The following is a 19481-nucleotide window of genomic DNA, read 5'->3' as shown; positions in this document are numbered from 1 at the left end:
ACTGCGAACCTGCGAACCTGGAAATACCATTCCATTGGTCAAAATACCATAGCAACATAGTTCCACCTATGATAAGAGAGCAGCCGGTGATTTTGAATGATGTGAAGCAGAGAGCTACATAATGGGGAGTGGCGGGTGGATTTTGTTTTGGCCTGAGGCTCTAAACTCAAATTGATGCTCCACTACACATACAACCTGTTGTTGATCCATGCAATGCACTTGCTCTCTTCTCCCACAGTAGCAGATGCTTCTCCTGCAGTTAGCTGCCTTGTGCTTCTCAGTCCATTAGCTTCATTATCCCTGCATTAGGACATAGCAGTATCTTATGCACTATACGGATGTCCATTAAATAATCGGTTAATTTGGAAATACCAGCCTCGCGTCAAAAATAATATCAATTTGTCACAAAATTTTCTTGCATAGTGTGTTTGCACCTAACAACAGAGACTAAGCAAAAGACAATAATAGCAAAGTCATTAAAATGGATATATACACAAATAAGGCCAAAACATCAGTTAATACTGGGAGAAAATATATGCACAGTTTATTGATAGATGCAAGTAAGTGAGGCAAACAGATTGTTTCAGATCAATAATGTATTAGATGTGAGGTCAGACAAGGTATTTTTCTGTAACACTAGAAACATCAGTCATGGACATAAAAACCTGCATGCAGGCTGTTAAATTGTGTCCTATGTTTTTATTAAATTCTTGCCACTATGGACTTTATCAGGAAATTCTTTGCTGGGGATTAAAAGCTCTCAACTTGAAGCTTCCTCAGCCGCTTACCTGGGACACAGGAAGCAAAAAACAGGCTCAGCTCCTGCTGTGCCCAAAACAAATAACTTGATAATCCTCGTGAAAATAAACGGAGAAATTCCAGTGTTAGTGCAGGATAACAAAGCATATAAATATCTTTTTTAACTGTTGCTCATATTCATGGCTTTTTAAGACCTGCTTGGGCTCATTGTTTTCCCCCCTAATACCATGTACAAATAGCTGTACAAAGTAGTTTCTAGAACATCCTGTGAAAGGCCAGTTTCACAAAGGACATGATCAGTAATATTTACATTTGGCTTTTGTCACTGTAACAAAAAAGGCACTGTGACAAATGTTAAAACATTTAAATATATAACAAAAGCAAGCTTATGGAAAACTGGGAGTTGTGTATTCAGAAGCAATTGCTATAATGTTGCCAGTTAATATTGAATTGTGTAAGACGGTATGATCTGATTCATTTATACCAAGTTCATTATGATTCAAGAGGCTGCCTTGATCATTCCAACTAGTAGGTTCCACACAGGACGATATGATGTGAACTCTGTGAAAGAAAAAACTGTTTAGTGTACAGTTTAAGTCTGCTAGTAAACTGTTCATTAAGATGTCAGACAAATTATAGGTTGGCTGCATATTTCCATACAACACAATTACGTTGCAAAGCTGGCTGACACACTAAGGTTATGAATTATTAGCCAGTTCTATGGAAAAGTCAAGTGATATTTAATAAATATACACAATACAAAGTCAACTTTGGTAAGTGTATAGGATTATAAATACTGTCCATATTCGCCCTGTATGTATGTATGTATGTATCAGCATCGCTGGCAGTCTGTATGTGAATGTTAGTGATTCTGTCTATGTCTGTGTTCACAGGTCAGTCCTTTGACAGAAAACAGTGGCAAGAGGTTTAGAGTCAGCAGGTAGATGGATGCAAGGCTCTCATGCATGTAGCAGTGGTGCAAACAGGTGGGTAGGTTCACAGCATCTCCAAAGACTTGCACTGTCCGCACCCGTCCAAAGTGTCTACACACTAACGCTGACATTACCGGTGTCAAACGCATTCCCATAAGCGAGCCATTACTTCAGTGAGTAGAGCAGTTCAGCAGTGTGGCAGAGTGACAGAGGGTGAGCCGAGGAGAAGTACTGACAGCACAACCAGTCCTCCAGCTCCGCGTTCCTCTCGGGCTCCAGTGATCGCTCGGCAAACTTCATCATCAGCAGGGCCCGTTTCACATCGAGCCAATTGAGGAGGCCCTCATGTCGGGAACCATCGACAAAGCCTCTGCCCTGTCCGTGTCTCTCCAGCTGCTGCTCCATCAGATCCTTCCTGGGGCCCCAGAGCAGGCTTTGCAGTATGCGCTTGGCCTCCTGGATATGGATGCGTTTGATGGGGTCAGGTTGCAGCAGGAGCTGGGCCAGCTTCTGGAGACCAGCTGAGTACAGGGAGACAGAGGGGATGGAAGGCAAGTCCTCACAGTAGTAGTCTTGTTCCTTCAGTGCTGGACTCACCTCAAACGGGTTTGGCTGGTGGAGGAGCTCATGGATCAAAATTCCCACCTGAAACTCATCAAATTTGCGATACTGGGCTGCTGAGACAATTTCTGGCGCTAACCTGGCATGGTCACGCTTAATACGGGGGTCCACACTGGTCAGGGCAGCATCCTCAGAAGAGCGACGCTTAGCCTTTGCAAAGTTGCTGATGAGAAGCCGGGGAAGGTGACGCTGAACGTCTACGCCACTCGAGCCATTACTGGTGCTGTTGTCATTGTTTGTATGTTGGGGGAACTGGGAGAGCCTGCGGTGGTGAGGCACCAACAACAGATTCTCTAGACAGAGGTCACGATGTGTGACTCCATGCTCCTTCAAGTGTTCCAGGCCATTGCAGAGCTGCAGAAGGAGGAAGCAAACACGGCGCTCATAAACCTCTGGCTGAGTTTGATGGAATGCCTCCCACTCCCGAACAAAGTCAGCTGCTGTCTGCTGGGGGATCTCAGGGGTGATGACCACCACTCGCTCTCGGTCTGCCTGTTGGCCAGGCACAATCACGGAGGGCTGAGGCAACGATGAAGCAGGTGTGGTAGGAAGAGTGACTTCATCAGAAGGCAACATGCTCTGTGGAACACAAGCGAGAAAGTGGCCACAGTCCTGCTGGAGGTTGAAGTGGGGAGGCATGCTCTGCTGTACTGACAGACCGTAGAGATGGCCCTGTTTGGCCTCCATGGACGGGCTCTTGCAGATCTGGAGAGGTATAAACACAAACAGTGGAGGGAGGAAGGTATGAATCAAAGAAGAAGAAAGGGGCAGAGAGGGGAGGGAAGAATTCCACACAGATGAGAAGGAAGGGGAGCCAGGAAACATAAAGGAATGCTTGTTAGTGAGGGTCCAAGGTCAACGCCAGTTCAGTTCCTACTCTCATTCAGGTAAATTCAATGTCCTTGATGGAGATTAAACATAATTCTACACTGAAAAACTTCAATAAATTCTTTTTGAATCCAGTAGTAGGGCGAGTTCATTCCAAGACTGGACTCAACTTGTTCTAATTTCAAACACTACAGCCTCTGTGTCAGTGATCCTCATGCAAAAAGTGATTTCAAACTTGTCATTTTAATCCTTTAATCAGAATTTGAATACACACCCAAATCTCTAACAATAGTTCATTATATTCTCATTGTGTGTTAGGATCAGATTTGAAAATCTCTTCCTTGTGAGGATCTCATTTGTAGTATGTCCGAGTATCCAACAGAAACGGTGTAACCAACACTGATTTCACATTAGTTTTTGTGTTGGATGTTGTCAAACTATATGGCGTGTATTAGGTTGTGTGTGTGTGCCTGCCTTGACAACCGTGGTTTGTTTGACTGTAAATCCATCCTGGAATGTAAAGATTAACTGGGCCCATAGCTATTAGGCAACACTGCAGGTACCAAGGCGGTGACACAACACATACTGTACAAAAGGCTTTGTATAGCACTGAGTCTGGAACAAAGGTCAGCGACACTGAATCCACACCAGTCTTTTCTTCCTGACTGTTTACATTATATGCCCTGAAGGTTTATTGGTGCTGTAGTGGAACCATCTCAGCTGTCGCCTAAGAACAAACAAGATTATGCCCATTTTTAATCTCCTGATTCTATCCCATCAAACTATCAAATCACCGGCTTAGAAGAATGTACCACACCCCATGTGCAAATCATTCCTTAAACTGTAGAGACCATCTTGAATGAGTTGCAAGTTGTTCTTGTGACAGAAACCTCTGAGATGAGTCTAAACATTATCCGCAAGACTGTTCAGTCACTGTCAAGATCTTAAATATTTAACGCAAACGAAACAATGCATTTACCAAGGTTACCAGTGGCAGCAACTACTCATCAAAAATGCATGATGGAAAACTGACCTAATCCCCATTCAAATAAAATGAGTTTGTTTGGCTGTACTGTCAATAGAACAGTTGATCTTTTGTTGTATTACTGATAAAGTAGCTGCTCAAGGAGTGTTTACAGCCCTGGGACCTGTCGTCTTACACCTAACTTGCTTTTACTATCAGTAACAACAGGTACTTATAATCTTAAGGATTAGTAATTTAAGGTGTTTTGGAAGTTAATAAAGTTCAAACATACTTAACCTGTTTACTGTATAAAATACTTGTCACAAAATAGGCTCAGTATTTACCTTTACAGCGTAGGAGTTGCTGGGGTCTGAGGCACAGGCAGCAGAGTAGTACACGGCATCTCCTGCGTTGCAGCTTGGCTTGTTAGATGTGAGCCTGAACAGAGACCAGTTGCTCTCTTCGAACCTGAGTGGGTTCCTCTGGGAGCGGGTAAAGTGATCCTCACATTTTAGAGCCAAGCGCCGCAGAGACTCTGCATACAGGCCTCCCAGTTTAGAGTACACACCCTCTCTACTATCAATGTTGCTCAAAAGGGTCTGTAGCTGCAGGCTGGAGCCCAAATTTGGTGCTGGACCTGGTTCTGAGGCTGAGAAGGGCACGCTGAGCTGAGGAGAAGATGAACACGTGATGCTGCTTCGGCAGTGGACACCTAGACGTCCGTGAGTCTTCAGTGGCTCATCCAGCGTCCGGGACCTCGAGGGTCGGCCTAATGCGGCATGACAATGCTCCAGAGACTCGTTGGAGGAGAAAACAGACCGCTGGTCAGTTGGACTGGGTGGTAAACTGGACCGAGAGTTACCATCAGTAGGTCGACACATGCTGCTCTCCGAGCCAGTGAATGGGAGGCAAGGGCGGGCTCGGACAACAGGTCTTCCGTTTGCACTATCAGGAGCTGACACGGTGCGGTTGACCACCTTTTTTTCTGGGAGAGGAGGTGGCTGGTTACTTAATTTGTTAAACAAAGGTGGGTGAGGGGACCCTGGAGTTGAGGCCACTGGACTTCTGGAAAATGGAGAGGCACAAGCCACTCGTGCAGCATCTCGAGAACCTAAAAAAAAACAAAACAATACATTATTATTGAAACTGCATGATCAAGGTCAAGTACAGAGGTATTATGAGGAACAAAGGTTTTGATAAGTGTTCTGATATGTAGTAAAAAGCTAGAAATTACTGCAGTTAACCACAAATAACCTTGGCTGACAAATAATAGAATGAAAGCACCACGTTTCAGAGAATATACATACAGTATATACTGTTAATACAATTAATTCACACATACCAACTTAGTAAAAAAACAAAGAATCAGAGACTAGTGGCCATGGAAGACTTTTTTTTTTTACCTCCTTTGTGGATTCACAAAATACAATATACCCTTTGTGCTTGTGTCCTTGTGAGTTGATTTACTTTAACCTCACAGTACACACAGTGTATTCCTAGGTGACAGCTGGGAATTTGATTTTACTACAGTCCTTCTGTCACTGCTTCCTTCATAGCCATAGTACAAAACATACCTTGTTTTCTCAAAAGAGCTGGAAATTTCCAAAATCCAGGGCTCAAGTTCACACTCAAAACATCTTCCATCCAATTATGATCCATTTGTCAATTAAAGGCTAAAAGTTAGAACTTGACATTACACTAAAGAAGAGTGATACCGAGATAATTGTGTGGTGTAGTCTGCAATAACTGCTTTCATAGAGAGGGAAGACTGTAAAAGAATAAACTACTACATGGGACGTGGCCAAGCCCCTTTTCCTTATCAGACTCCATAATTATATCTTCAAATATTGCCCAGGAAGTTAAAATTACAAATACTGAGCGTCACAGAGATTTAAAGCCGATATTCGAATGATGACCAATTCTAAGCCAAGGATGGATGCCATGTCTAAGATTTGATGATTGTAGAAATCCTGAACTCAATCATGAAAATGAACACTTGGTCAAAGCAAACTATATATATATGGACCAGTCAGATTGCTGCTGTAAAACCATGCAGCGCTCCAGTTTCACCCTGGACAAAGTGCATCTTTACAGATAAACATTAACATTAAGGGGGGGGTAAATGGACCTTTAGGACTCAACTGGCCAAAATTTGACTGAGCGATACTTACCAGTGTCAACAGTCAGGTCATCGGCCGAGGCAGTGGGTGCTCTGGCACTGCCCAGACCCCACAGAGATGAAGTAGGGCTCTCTACTGACCCTTGTTGGCTACAGCGGTCCAGCTCCATGTTGCTGCCACCTATTTTACTGCACACTCTGTAATGGAGTAGAGACAAAGCAAACTAGATAGGAAAAATAAAAGGAACTATACATTCAAACCACATTTAATGTACATTTTTTTTCTGTCTCCATTACCATTTGCTTGTGCATGCATCTGTTTTTCCAGAACATCAGCCTACCCAAGTGCGATGTCCCAAGGTAGTTAAGCCTATAGGTTTGTTGCAGCAATAGAATGTTTTGTACATGTATTTAAAACTGCGGAACCACTAAACTTCCTGCTGCCGTTTCATGTCAGCTGCACTAAGTTCATTTGACAGAAGACACTGCTTTACTTTAAATGATGAACAAAAAAAGTGTCAGGCATGGACTTCTTGATGTAGTGTTGATTTATAACTACAATAAAACAAAAAAGCCCTGACATGACTAACGGATATGGTAGTTTTGCTTAGTTCTGATATTTGCTCCCTTTTTTTTGAAGACAGTAAGACGGTACTCCTGCCTCAAGTATATCACTAGTCATATCTGACTCTTGAGGTGAGACTGACCTTTAACGGTGTCCACAAATGGAAATTATATAACTGCGCACTGAATTTCCCAAGATTCCTGAGGTTGTTGATTTAAATGATTTTACACATCCCAGATTTAGAGGTGTTAGGGAGGCCTAAAACAAAGTACTAATGACAAAAGTCCAACGAGGCTGTGGCCCAAGGTTACAGGTTTGGAAACAAAAACAAAACAAAAAAATCTGTGGGTACAGAGAAAGATTAGGATACATTAGCTGCTACTAGCACCTGAATGTGCAGTTGAATGCTCTCTGGTTGGGTTGTATTGTGGGTAATGTAGTCACCAGGTTTTAACAAAGTAGGAGAGTATTTTTGTGATAAAATGATGTCATACGTTAGCTACTGGTCATTCCAGACCAAGTAAAGTTGCCGAAGCAAAACCCATGTGTGTACTGACTTCAGCAAGGGTGTTTTTTTATTGTTTAGAGCATGGGCTTGGAATTTTTTTTTAAGTTGGTCTTAAAACAGTCTTGAGGTGCCCATATGTGTGTTAGAATAGGTCTTTACCGTTGGAACTTTTCCTATTGACCCTAAAGGTTTCCACATGGAACGCGAGTACACCGTTAAAAAATGGGGGACAAAATAAACAGCCATGTTTCTGTGTAAAAACATACACCAAAGTTTGTCTGAGGCTCAAATGACACTTCAGCTGACCCAATAAGCTAATTTTAAAATTCTTTTTTTTTTTTTAAGTTGCAGTCTTCTGAGGACAAATTTCCTTTTTTTCCCAGGATAGTAGTTCCTTGCTGAGCTGTGGTACTTGGATATGTTCGAGTAGCAGTGGTAACTGTCATTTCTAAGAGGAAGACTATACTACATAATCCCGCTTTAATCACTTGTTTTCAGTTTGGCTGTCTACCACAATGGCCGCTCGTAACACCAGTGAAAACTGTGCACATCTACTCAAGGTGACCAATTAGGGTGACTGACAGCCATTCACCTGTCCCATTATACCAGCTAATGGTTCAGAAAAGTGGGGTCCCATCCCATCATCTCTCTTTCTTCTTTTACATCTCTCTCCATTTATCTACTCACCCCTGACTTCAGTTCAACCATAAATCATCAGAACAAACAGATGAGGAGGAGAAAAGGAGAGGAGCAAAGGGGAAGACAAAAGGTGGGGCATGCTCTCAGGGCAGTTGGCTAAAAGATCTGGTATCATTTTACAGGCAAAGGAGCCATGATGAAAGGTAATGGAAAAGCTGGGACAGAGGAGAAATGGTAATGAGTGCAGGGATTATGAGTCAATCTCCATGTATCACTCTAGATCTCTAAGGTTGGTATGCAAAACTGCATGTAAGAATACACAAGCATTTAGGTGCTGTAACAAATACCTTCACTGCTCAATCTCTGGGTCCATAGCATATTCATCTTATATGCTGAAAAAGGTTGTCAATTCAATCCCAGGGTGGGGACAAGCAACAAGGGCAGCGCCAGCACCACCAGAGCAAGGGCCTTTTATCTACAACCGTCACCAGTAACCCAAATGATTTTAGCTTCATACAGTAGGATATAAAATGTAAGTTATGACACAAAACTGGACTGTTTATCAAGATTTTATAACTGTGCTTGGAATGCTCAGCTCTAGCCTAAACATCTATTAATAGACATCTTGACTGCCAGTTTTCTTTGCTAAAACAAATTATGTGAGACGACATGATCACCCCAGTAAACCAGTCAGATGAGGTTTATATTCTGCAATCAGACTGGCAACCCAAATTTAGAATGTAAACAACAGTAAACCACACATTGCTAACACACATGCTATCCTGTTGTGTGTGTGTGTGTGTATATATGTGGTATTAATAAAGCTGTGTGAAAAAGGAGCTGGGGAAGTTTTTAAAAAGCACTCAGATTGGGGTTATAGCTAACAAGCTACAGATACAGTAGCAGTATGGCCATGTAAAATAAGACCCAAACTAAACTGCAGTTGTTTCTGATCTGGTTCATCTAACTGGTTTCACTTCCTGACTTTTATTTAGGGCCTTCTCTGTGGTAAATACACTGTATAACATGATGACATCTGAGACACAAATGCCCATTTGGTGCATCTTTTGCTTGCATACGCAGAATCACACGTTCACTCGTCGAGTCCGTTTTATAATGGAGAGGATAAAAGTCTAGTAGAAGTTAGAATTTAAGATGGTTATACAACCCCAAGTGAGAAACGGTTGGGACAGTATGTAAAATCTAAATTACAACTGACAATAGTGATTTATAAGTCATCTGTGCCCTGTATTACATTGAAAACAATACAGCAGCACATCGTTTGTTATGATACCTCATCAGTTTTATTCTTTGTTCAAAATAAGCACTCTTCAATTCTGATCCTGGCAACACATTCCAAAAGAGGGACAGCAAAGCATTTACCATGGTGTGACACTGCCGTTCCTTTTCACAACACTTAGATGTTAAGGGACTGAGCAAGTGATTAAAAGTGTCAGGTATAATTTTGTTCCATTCTTCCTGCAAACAAGTCTTAAGTTGCGCAACAGTTCTGGGTCTTTGTTGACACAATTTGCGTTTCACACATTCTCTATTGGCACCAGGTCAGGACTGCACACACTCTAGTCCAGCACTCGTACCATTTTCCTCTGCAGCCAAGCCTTGGTAATGTGTGCAGTATGAGGTTTCGCATTGTCTTACCATCATACAATCCCAACCTTTTTCTGATTTGGGGTTATATGCTGTAGCATTAAGAGTGATCTGGTACTCAAACATGAACTACAACAAACATATATAATTCCGGGTTTTGTTAAAAATCAGATGGCATTAAATAGAAAAGCAGGCCGACTCAGGCTTTACTACAAAACGCGGAGGTGGCATCATGAACACCTGCACAGTGTAATGCAATCCCCTACAACAAGCAATGTTTGGTGTCTAATGAGGCTGTCAGAGAGGAATTGATCAAACTGTATTTGTGGCGCCACTGTATTGAACAAATGATATTCTTATGGGATCATTTCATGTTATATTTAGACTCACAAAGGTAGTATTTATTGACTTGCTGTTGTATTGAATTGCATTCTATCATGTGTGCAACCTCTTACAACACACTGCAGTGGAGAGAGACACCCTTTGTTTCTTTCCCATGATTGCAGGATAGTTGCCATGGCTATATAGTCGTATAAACCAAAGATCCATTAATGTTTCACACCAAACTGCATCTTTCACAAACTGCTCCAGCCTTGCTTTATTTTCTTCATCTGCCATATTTCCCTGATTTACTGCAACCCATCCATCCATGATCTATACTGCTTATCCTGAAGAGGGCTGTGGGGGGGCTGGAGCTAATCCCAGCTGACATTGGGCGAAAGGCGGGGTACACCTTGAACAGGTCACCAGTCTATCACAGATTACTGCAACCCACTTTCATTAATTTGAATACATCACTCTGCTAATTTAATTTAGTTTCTCCTCTCCCTAAAACACTTTTTTCATAATCTATTTCACTCCTTATCTTCTTCATCTTGCCACTATTTTAATCTTACCACCAGGATGGTCTTAAATGAAAGAATAAGATCGTCTGGCCAGAAAAGGATTAGAAGAGATTAGAAGAGCAAAAGGCACGGTTTCAAAGGGAATACAAAATGAGCAAAAAGTTGACCACATGCCATCTGTCACCACACCATTCAAAGCCACTTCTGAATTTTGGTTGGTAGAGGAGCGAAATAAGCCCAGGACTTTGCTTACATATCACGCCACCGTGGTTTATAACAAGTACATCACCATTTCTCTTCACAAGTCTAATGACATAACACATACAAGAAGAAGTTATCATCAGGTGCCTACCTCATGCAGGAGAGGCAGAGATCCTTGTGAGGCAGGTGGGCACAAAATGCCCCTGGATTACACTGGTGGCTCACTAAAGCCCCACCATGTGCAGTAATACAACCCTGACTCCACACAAGTCAAATGTGTATTTAAAGTCTCTCTCAACAGGGAACAGCAACAGCACCCATTAGATGTACAAAATTAAAGCACCCGTATGTCAATTATATCGTTCCCTCAGTGGTTCGCTTTAGAGCAGCTTTAGGTCTGTCAGATGGCAACAAGATGCTATCTGTTCTGCTACAGAGAGGGGGGTCAGGGTGGCTCTGCGGAGGGAGGGGCAACACGTCTTGAAACTGAAGTTTAGAAAGTAAATCAATTCCAACCCAAGTCAAACCCAGTGGACTTGAATCCACAGAGCTGATCTATAATTTCTACTTCTTTTGGTGGCAACCAATTGCCAGACTGGGGCTGTTCTGGGAGTTGCCAGGGGCAACAATCTGTTCACTAAACTCCCTCCCTTTGGCCACTATCACTGACCAGCTGACACACTCCCCTTAAAAAGTACTTACACATACTCATGCATCATATAAACACATGCACAAACACTGGCTGACCCAGCACAATATGTAAAATGGCCCATTACAAGGAATCAAACAGGGAAATGTTGGTGTTTTCCACGGTGATCAAAGGCTCTGGGAGGCAGATCTTTCAAACATCAAAATGTTGCTTGGCATGATGCATGTTTTTGTATAGTGAATGGTTTTCTTTCAGTCCACACAGAATTCCCTTTTCTGTCAATAATAAATCTTCGCATGAAGTTTTGACTGCTCTGCAGACAACATTCTATGTTCCTGCAGCACTTTGCCACTGAGTTTCCAGTACATGCCTGGTGCCCAGGGACGCTTGTTGATTAAACACTCTATACCCACTGATAAACTTGGAAGACCAAAAGCCACAACTGTCGCTGGCTGGCTCAAGGCATGTTCCCACATGTGTCTCAACAAGGTATATTTTTACCAGCGCAGAATGTCGGCAATGTCTTAACAGGAGAGATAGGTCCTTACTAGAATTACCACAAACATAAAAGCCCCTGAAACGTGATCAGCAATCTGTGTTCTTGACAGTAGAACATTCCAACTCAGCTTTTGCTGACTCTAGCAACTTGAGATGGTAAAGAATCTGTTTGTCTCGAGGAAGCCACAATAGTGTGTTGCACCTCCTCATGCTGACCCAGACAAAGCAAAGTTTATTTTGAGGAGATTGTTTGATGCTCTAATAACTGCAACACAAGGGCTCTTCTCTGTTTCTGCTTTGGGTAGCTGACTCAGACAGTGGAGTGTATTCTTAACCTCATGCAGACTCAGGTTAAAGCACACATGCAAATGTTACCGCTAACAAATGGCTGTTTAGGTCAGGAGCCCTGTGTAGAGTAGGTTGCAATGATAGTGTGAGCCTTGAGCAAAAGGAGAACATTTATTAGTCTGTGTTTCCTATGATGTAATTATTCAGCCTTATAAATAACCAGGATGCGCGTTACACCGGCAACATATGAACGCCAACAATTTAAGCACAATCATGCTAACAGTGCAAATGTGATCATTTCACCCAAATATTCATCTGAATGCTGCTAATGCCAACTTTGTCCCTGTACGACAGTATCAATAGGCCAGTTTCCCCCTTTTTACAGTTCTGTCTACTGTGCTGCAGCCAAAACAAATTTACATCAACATGACACAGCAAAGGGCCATTTAACAGACTCCTTCTGTGTGTTAATTAGAATTGAGAAAGTCACATTACTAGCATGAATAGAACAAGGCGGACATTGAGGAATATACCGGAACAATTTAAATGATCACAAGGCACTAGAATGGAGGCTGAATCAAGACTGAACAATGATGCTATGAAAGGAGAAAGCACAGTAAGATGCACACAAATGACTGCAGTATGTGCACAGGCACATGCACTAAACACTAAAGAGACAGAGAGTCACACACCAAGACTGTGCTAAGTGATGTAATATACTGAAACCACAGGGTCAGGGCCGAATTGCTGTCCTATTACTTCTAATGTAAGTCACAGGTAGAAAACTCTGAACTCCAACACAAATATGTGCTATAATGACCAGTTCAAGTGTGATAAATGCATAGCACTCATGTTACAGCAAGTGTATAGAACGCTATTGTGTAATTAAACCTCTTTTCTTTACATAGCAGCCTTCTCGTAAACAGTATTTAAGACCAACCCTTCCTCAAAATGACTGGTGTATTTTCTGTGCTCTGCCTTTAGCATAAAAAATAGCATTATGATAATGTATAATTGGAAATTACAATTAAGATTTTGTGCAGCTGGATGTCTTTAGCTACACGAAACGGTACCAAAACAAGCATTTTCATCAAAAACTGTAACTTGAGGGAACTGAATAATGGCAGTGAGATATAATTAATCATGGAAGTCTTTATCTATAGAAAACGTGTCATCTAGAGGTCACAGCTTCCCAACTGTAAAGACCTTACTTTTTACTGCTTTATTTTGTTAAGAGTACCTTGACATCTTGTGTCTGTTGGTCAAACTGTCAAAGTTACAGCCTAACACACACTAATCTATAATCAGCATTTTGTCACCACTTGTGACATCTCACTGACAACACGATTAACTGAATAATAATAATGCAAACAATGTTTTTCAAGGATTTTTCGAATGTAGTCCTACCCAGAAACAGTACCAGTGTTCTATCCTATTCAAGCGTTAATTACTAAATGTATACATTTGAAACAAAACACTCTTTGTTGTTCTTACCTGTGCAGTTTCTTTGGTGGGGGAGGTGGTGGATTGGGCTCATTGTTGGCAGCTCCCTTCCCTGCCGCCAGCAGCTCAGATAAGCCACCATGCAACGGTTGCTTGGCCGGCATGCTCCTGTTATGCTTGCCCTCCTCCTCTACGCTGATGCCCTCTGTCTCCCCATGACAGGCACCATTGTTCAGGGCAGGCAGGGTGGCCGTGCCTGGCTCGGTCACTGGAGGCGGGCTGCTGTGGACCTTCCAGTCCCTGGCTTCCTTCCAGACAGCGGCACCACTGACCAGGCCCGTCTCCCAGGAGGTTGTCCCCAGGTTGACAGCCAGCTTCTTCTTCTCCCCCTCTTTCCGCTCTCTCTCCTCCTCCTCCTCTTCTTCCTCAATACAACTGTTCCAGCCAGAACTATGGTGGTGGTGCTGCTTGTGCCAGCGTTCAGATGCTGTGCTGTGGTTCTCTGTATGAACCTTGAAATGGCCCTCTCTAGCAGAGACGAGGAAAAGCATAGGAAGTTCGGGGAGCGGGATGGGAGACGAGATGGACGATGAGAGGCTGGAAGTGCCCATTTTGGGAAGTTCAGAAAGAGGGACTGGAGAGGACACCGATGGTGAGAGGCTGGAGGTGCCCAGTTTTGGGGAGCGGGTGTTCCTCTTTGGGGGAATGGGTGGACTAGACTGAGGCTTGGGGTGAAGAGTTGAGGTGAAGCTGGCTTCAGTTGGCAGAGAGGGTGTGCTGTGGCTGTGGCTGGGGCTAGGCCAGCGGAAGGCTGGGCTGCTGGGGTCTTTACGTACTGTGGGGCTGAAGTGGCACTGAGTGCTGACAGCTGAATCTGGACTGCTCAGGTAGAAGGTCCTGTTGTTCTCCTCTGTGTGAGCAGCCATTACAGTGATTGTGGCTCGCTGACTCTCTCCTGAAAGCTCAAGCTCAGAGCCGGATGCGTTCTTACTCTGGTTTGGGGATTCGGGGTGGGACTGCACTCCATTTCTTTGCGACCTGCGCTTTTTCTTGGTGCTCTCTGCATAAATGGGTTCTGAGGCTGGCTGTCCATTGGGAGAGTTGGGAGCTGACTGTGGGCTATCTGTAGCTGGTGGACCTTGGGGGCTCCCTGACCTGCCTGGCCTTCCTCCCAACCCCTCTGCTCCAGGAAGTGAATCTGTACTGCTAAGATAAGAACAAGAGGAGTCCGAAAGGCTGGTCTGTTTAGACAGAATGGGAACAGAGTGGAGGGATGTTGGGGGACTGTGGTTAGTGGTGTCCACACTTAAGGTTGTGGTGGGGGAAGACAAAGAAGTGCTGGACGTTTTAGTGGTAATAGTAGCAGTACTCACATTGCTGATACCACTGCTATGGATTTTAGCAGGACTAGAAGGTACAATATCTACTGAAAAAGGTATCTCCACAGATGGCTGATGGGCCTCCTGATAATTTGCCCTGGTAGTCACACCATTTCCATTATAAGTGCTCTTGGTTCTAATAGCGGCTGTTCTGTTCTGCTGCCTACAGATCTCTCCATTTGCATTCTTCTTTAAACTCTGAGAACCTCTACCCTCCTCCTGGGTGACAAAAATATTGCTGATGATCATGGAGTCTTTAGGTGGGCTACTGGGGGACAAGGGAGACAAAGATAAGCAATTGTAGTCCATCTTGGTTTCAGGACTCTGAAGAACTGCTTCTCTATGGGCCTTGTTGCAGCCATTACTATCAATATAAAGAGATGACAGGCCCAAGAGCTTCTTCAGGCCCAAACGTTCAACTGGGCTCTTTTTGTTCTCCTGTTGCACATAAACATGAGCACACATTAAAAACAGATACAGATATCAAGACAGAAAGAGGTTTGATGCTGGAAAGAGACTTCAGAAATGCACCTGCTCTATGTTCATGTTGACATCAATCGAGTCGTTAGTGTCAAGGCTCATCATAGTGGGTTTAACGGCGATGGTTGGTTTGCTGTAGGGTGAAGGTGATGTTACTACAGCTTCTTCATCACCTCCCAGGCTGCTCTTCAAAGAAGCAGCTGGCGTGCTGCCATCCAGACCACCAACAGTCTTGTGCGCACTAAGGGGGTTGAAGCAGTTCTTGCAAGAGCCAGGTTTCCACACGTGTTCAGCAAAGTCACTGCACGCTGACATCTTTGGTCTGCTAAATCAGATTTGGTCAGAAGTGGCTGTGGATGCACCTTGCAGATGCGGGATCAACTCTCATGGCTGACCACAATGTCACAAGATGTTGATCACAAGGCGGCATGTAGAGGAGAGAGAAAGAAGAATGAAGTACACCATTAGAAAAATGAAATCATGATCCCTAACTAACCATTTTTTGCATCATAATTATACTCCCTCATGTCTTTGTGAACACTTAAAACTGTTGAATGTACTGATCCAATAAGCTGGATGGGTAACATGCCTGACTTGACGCTGACTAATAATATTTTACATAGAAATCGTTTCAGTTTGCGCTACATAATGAAGTGTCTAGAGTTTTAATTTGGAAAGAACAGAGCACGGGCACTGGATCTGTACTCAACAGACAGCCTGAGCTGAGGTGCAAGAATCTGTATCTGGAAAGAAACTGTTGGATTGGTGCATTGGTTACACTTTTTATTTATTTATTGCCTTTATTTTTCCATCTGAGATGTGTGGTTTTTGAATCAAGATGCAAAAAGTCAGAACACTTGAAAATGTCGCGGTGATGTGGAAGTCTGGGTGAACAAGTGTCTCTAAGCTCACTGAAGATGTCTGTTAGGATTTAAGTGTCATCCGCAGATGTAACTTAAGAAGACCCAGTGTGTACTGTGCTACTTGTTCCCATGGACTCCTAAATTAGAGGGTATGTGGTTTATGTTCAACCAAAGGGGCTGCCGGTGTGAGCCTGGCAACATAAAAGCCCTCCAGAATCCTCTGCAGCCCCCCAACATGCTACAAGAAGATGGAGGTGCCTCAAGCATCCCAGAGGTCGGAATTTCAGGAATGTCTAAAGGCGCAAGTCTCACCAGGGTGAATCCCACAACTTCCCTTCCCCCTTCCCCACACAAACCTCCCACTCCACATGTATGTCCTGCTACTCTCACAAACAAACTGACCCACGCACAACTCCTACCTCTCCCTGTGTGTCCTGTTTAGCTAGACTGACAGTGAGAAGATCAACACAGAATCAAAGAGGTCAGTTGTTCTTTACACAGCTTAAATTGCCTCTCAACAATGTGCTGCAATGACATACTGCTACATTAGCCCACCACATAGATGCATTATCCAGGGGGAAAATACATAAGGAGCAGCAGAATGACAAATTACTCCCCTAGCACTTAGGCATAGCGATTCTTTAGTTGGCTCTATATTTGCTTATTGACCACAAAATATATCATAACAAAAGATAAGGAATAACTGAGACAAGCTGAGACCCCTGGTAATTCATGGCTCCAGTATGACAACCTTGCCATCTACTAATCCTATAGGAATGAAGTGTTTTCCTGCTGGTAAAGATAATGTATGTTTACATTTTTCTTTGTTCTGCCTGACTCAGTTTGAGCAGGAAAGCACTCACTAGTTCACTGTTTGTTTAACTGTTCCTGCGAAAGAGGAAACTAAGCCTTGCCTAACGTCTTATGGCACTGTCTGCGAGTCATATGCAGCAATGACTGATCAGAGACACACAGATCATTAGGCTGCTAGGCTGACTGCTTATGAGAACGCTTACAAGGACTGATTGCCAGTCAGTAACATGTCTGGGGGTTTTATGGCACAGACAGTCATCACTGGTATGTTTATTAAGTTACTGAACCAAAAGGACAGTTAGTCTCTATTGTTGTACATTCCCAGTGGGAATTACTGGCAATCACAGAGGACACGAGGGAGGTTAACCTGAAATGCCCAACATTTTCAGTCCTCTGTATTTTCCAACAAAAAACAGAAACATATCTCAAACTGCCCCTCAATTTGAGGTTATTTTAACTGCTGACATGTTCAGGCCTGTTTGTTTGAAGAGAGATAGACCCTGCCGTCTACATTCCCCACACCTTCTCAAGCTCAAGGTCCAATATTTCACATTTTCCTCTTGGACAAGCATGCACAGAAACACAAAGCAGAACTGCCAGAAGTTCAGCCATATGATAAATTCAAGTTGTGTCTTCAACACATAACAACAAATATTTTATGACCATGTTAGAACCCAGAGGGTTCGTAAAACAAGCCGAACACAAGGAAAAGTGATTTGCGGGTGGATGTCGGCCTGATGTGGAATCTAGTGTCGTGACCACCAAACAAAGACATTATGAACCTTAAAGTCACAATATACACCCCACTATGAGCTCTGTACACACTAACCATCACACACAGTCCTCTGGCCACTAGATGTCTCTAAAAAACACCTTTGTCTGGAAGCTGAAACTGCAGGCCTGCTTACTTGGAATAAAAAAAAGAAACACTAGGTACCTGCTTTGAGCTAACAGCTGTAACATATTAAATGATATCAGGATGCAATCTTGGCAAAATAAATACATTGATTAATTAATTAACTTAGCAGCCCACACATATGGTGACTGTAACAAGCCATTAAGGTAAAGCTTAGAAAGCTTACCAACACTAAACAGCTGGTAAAACACAGCAGCAAGCAGCAGCAGCAGCAGACGCGTGATGCCCTGACACGCGCACGCACACATGCTCGAGCGGTGTACATGAAGTATAGGTCATTTGATGGCTATTATTCTAAGGTTACTGTAACATAATCCACTGCATTGATCTGCTGACTGCTTTTTACTGAACTGCTCTGCCGCGCCAGAGCAAAACGCACGCGCACTTAATTGAACGTCCATATAAAAACATTCCTAATCAAAATGTGCCAGACAACCTACAGCTCACGTACACTAATAACCAAGCCACATCAGCGTGTGCTCGCCCACTGTGAATACACATTCTTTTACGACTAACATTTGTCACGCATGCTCCGCTCACGCAGCCCATTCATTCAGGGGGCACAGCCCGGTTTTTAAATACTCAGTAGGGGTTTCCGCCAGATATTCTGGAAACTTTTGACAAATATCCCCCCAAACTTCCAGCTTCATGTTTGTAAATGTTTGTGTACCAGCACCTGCTTTAACGCAGCACGTGTCGGTTTGAGCCTCCGCTTTTTTAGATTTGGGAAATAACGATTTGACTAAACACTCTCGGCCAAATTTGGTTTATGGCAGGTTTGTGTCCCGGTAACTCGAGGGACCTAGCAAAATGGCAATAACTGAATCACCTACATGGAATTTAGGTGTAATATCCAGGCTCAACCTTTATCACGGAGCTAATAAAATAGGTGTATCTGAAGGAAAAGAAAAAGAAAACGCCAGCTACATTGTAGCCACGCTAAAGTAGCCAAGGTTATTTATTGCCTGACTGCTTACCTGCTGGTACTTTGTCTTCCCTGGCAACACAAACGTCTCCAAAAAAATACAGACACACAAAAAAAAAAAAATCAACACAACTGTATCGTAACTGATCTTCCGATTCTCGCAGAAGCTCGTATTGCACATGCGACAAGTGAATGAGCCAGGAGAGCGTGTGCTGCTGCTGCTGCAGGCTGCCTGTGCAGAGGTGGAGCACTGAAGCAGAGCAGGAGTCCTCTGCAGCAGCATGGGGACACCGAGGGAGGTGGGAGGAGCTCTGTGCCAACCAAGCAGCCTGGCCAGTGGCTATCAGATTCTTAAGAATGTTTTTCATTTTAAACACACACCCCAGCTTTCAGCAGTCAGTTGATTTGCAGAAAACTGCACATGACTGATTTGGGGCATGCAAATCCTCAATATTTTAAAGTCACAGTTTAAGGCTACCCAGAATGAAAGGTCTTTCAAGAAGAAAGCAAATTATTTTGGTTAAAAACCCACTGGCCTGTGCAAACACCCAGTCTTACTCAGAAGCTCTTTGATGTGGGAAGGTCGATATAGGCTATACAAGCATGTCTGGGTTTTGCCACCCCTTCCTTCCCTCCTG

At 43.3% G+C, this 19481-nt stretch overlaps 1 protein-coding gene and 1 long non-coding RNA gene across 2 annotated transcripts in view; one reads left to right on the top strand and one right to left on the bottom strand.

Moving 5' to 3' along the window:
* LOC109960607 (uncharacterized) overlaps positions 1-1732 on the top strand; it is a 4003-nt gene extending 2271 nt beyond the window's left edge. Inside the window, exon 3 of the long non-coding RNA XR_002275031.1 lies at positions 1653-1732. This is a non-coding gene — a long non-coding RNA (uncharacterized LOC109960607). The remainder of the gene's footprint in view (positions 1-1652) is intronic.
* Positions 537-19153, bottom strand: prag1 (PEAK1 related, kinase-activating pseudokinase 1). The gene is made up of 6 exons (XM_020600824.1): positions 18896-19153; positions 15378-15716; positions 13519-15284; positions 6276-6421; positions 4449-5215; positions 537-3017 (listed from the first exon to the last, which is right to left on the bottom strand). Exons 2-6 carry the CDS (start codon positions 15639-15641, stop codon positions 1857-1859), a joined length of 4104 nt encoding a protein of 1367 aa, XP_020456480.1. The 5' UTR covers positions 15642-15716; positions 18896-19153; the 3' UTR covers positions 537-1856.
* Between the last annotated feature and the right edge of the window lie 328 nt (positions 19154-19481).

Source organism: Monopterus albus, unplaced genomic scaffold (assembly GCF_001952655.1).
Source record: "Monopterus albus unplaced genomic scaffold, M_albus_1.0 scaffold49.1, whole genome shotgun sequence".
Classification (NCBI taxonomy): domain Eukaryota; kingdom Metazoa; phylum Chordata; class Actinopteri; order Synbranchiformes; family Synbranchidae; genus Monopterus; species Monopterus albus.
This window is presented reverse-complemented; position numbering and strand designations above follow the sequence as displayed.

Bases quoted from the DNA above. Each gene is read 5' to 3' on its own strand.
- prag1 (XM_020600824.1), bottom strand. From the start codon at position 15,641: ATGTCAGCGTGCAGTGACTTTGCTGAACACGTGTGGAAACCTGGCTCT. The intron at 6,422-13,518 runs GTAAGAACAACA...ACTCCATTACAG, and splicing joins CCACCAAAGAAACTGCACAG to AGTGTGCAGTAAAATAGGTG. The intron at 5,216-6,275 runs GTAAGTATCGCT...GTTTTTTTTTAG, and splicing joins TGACCTGACTGTTGACACTG to GTTCTCGAGATGCTGCACGA.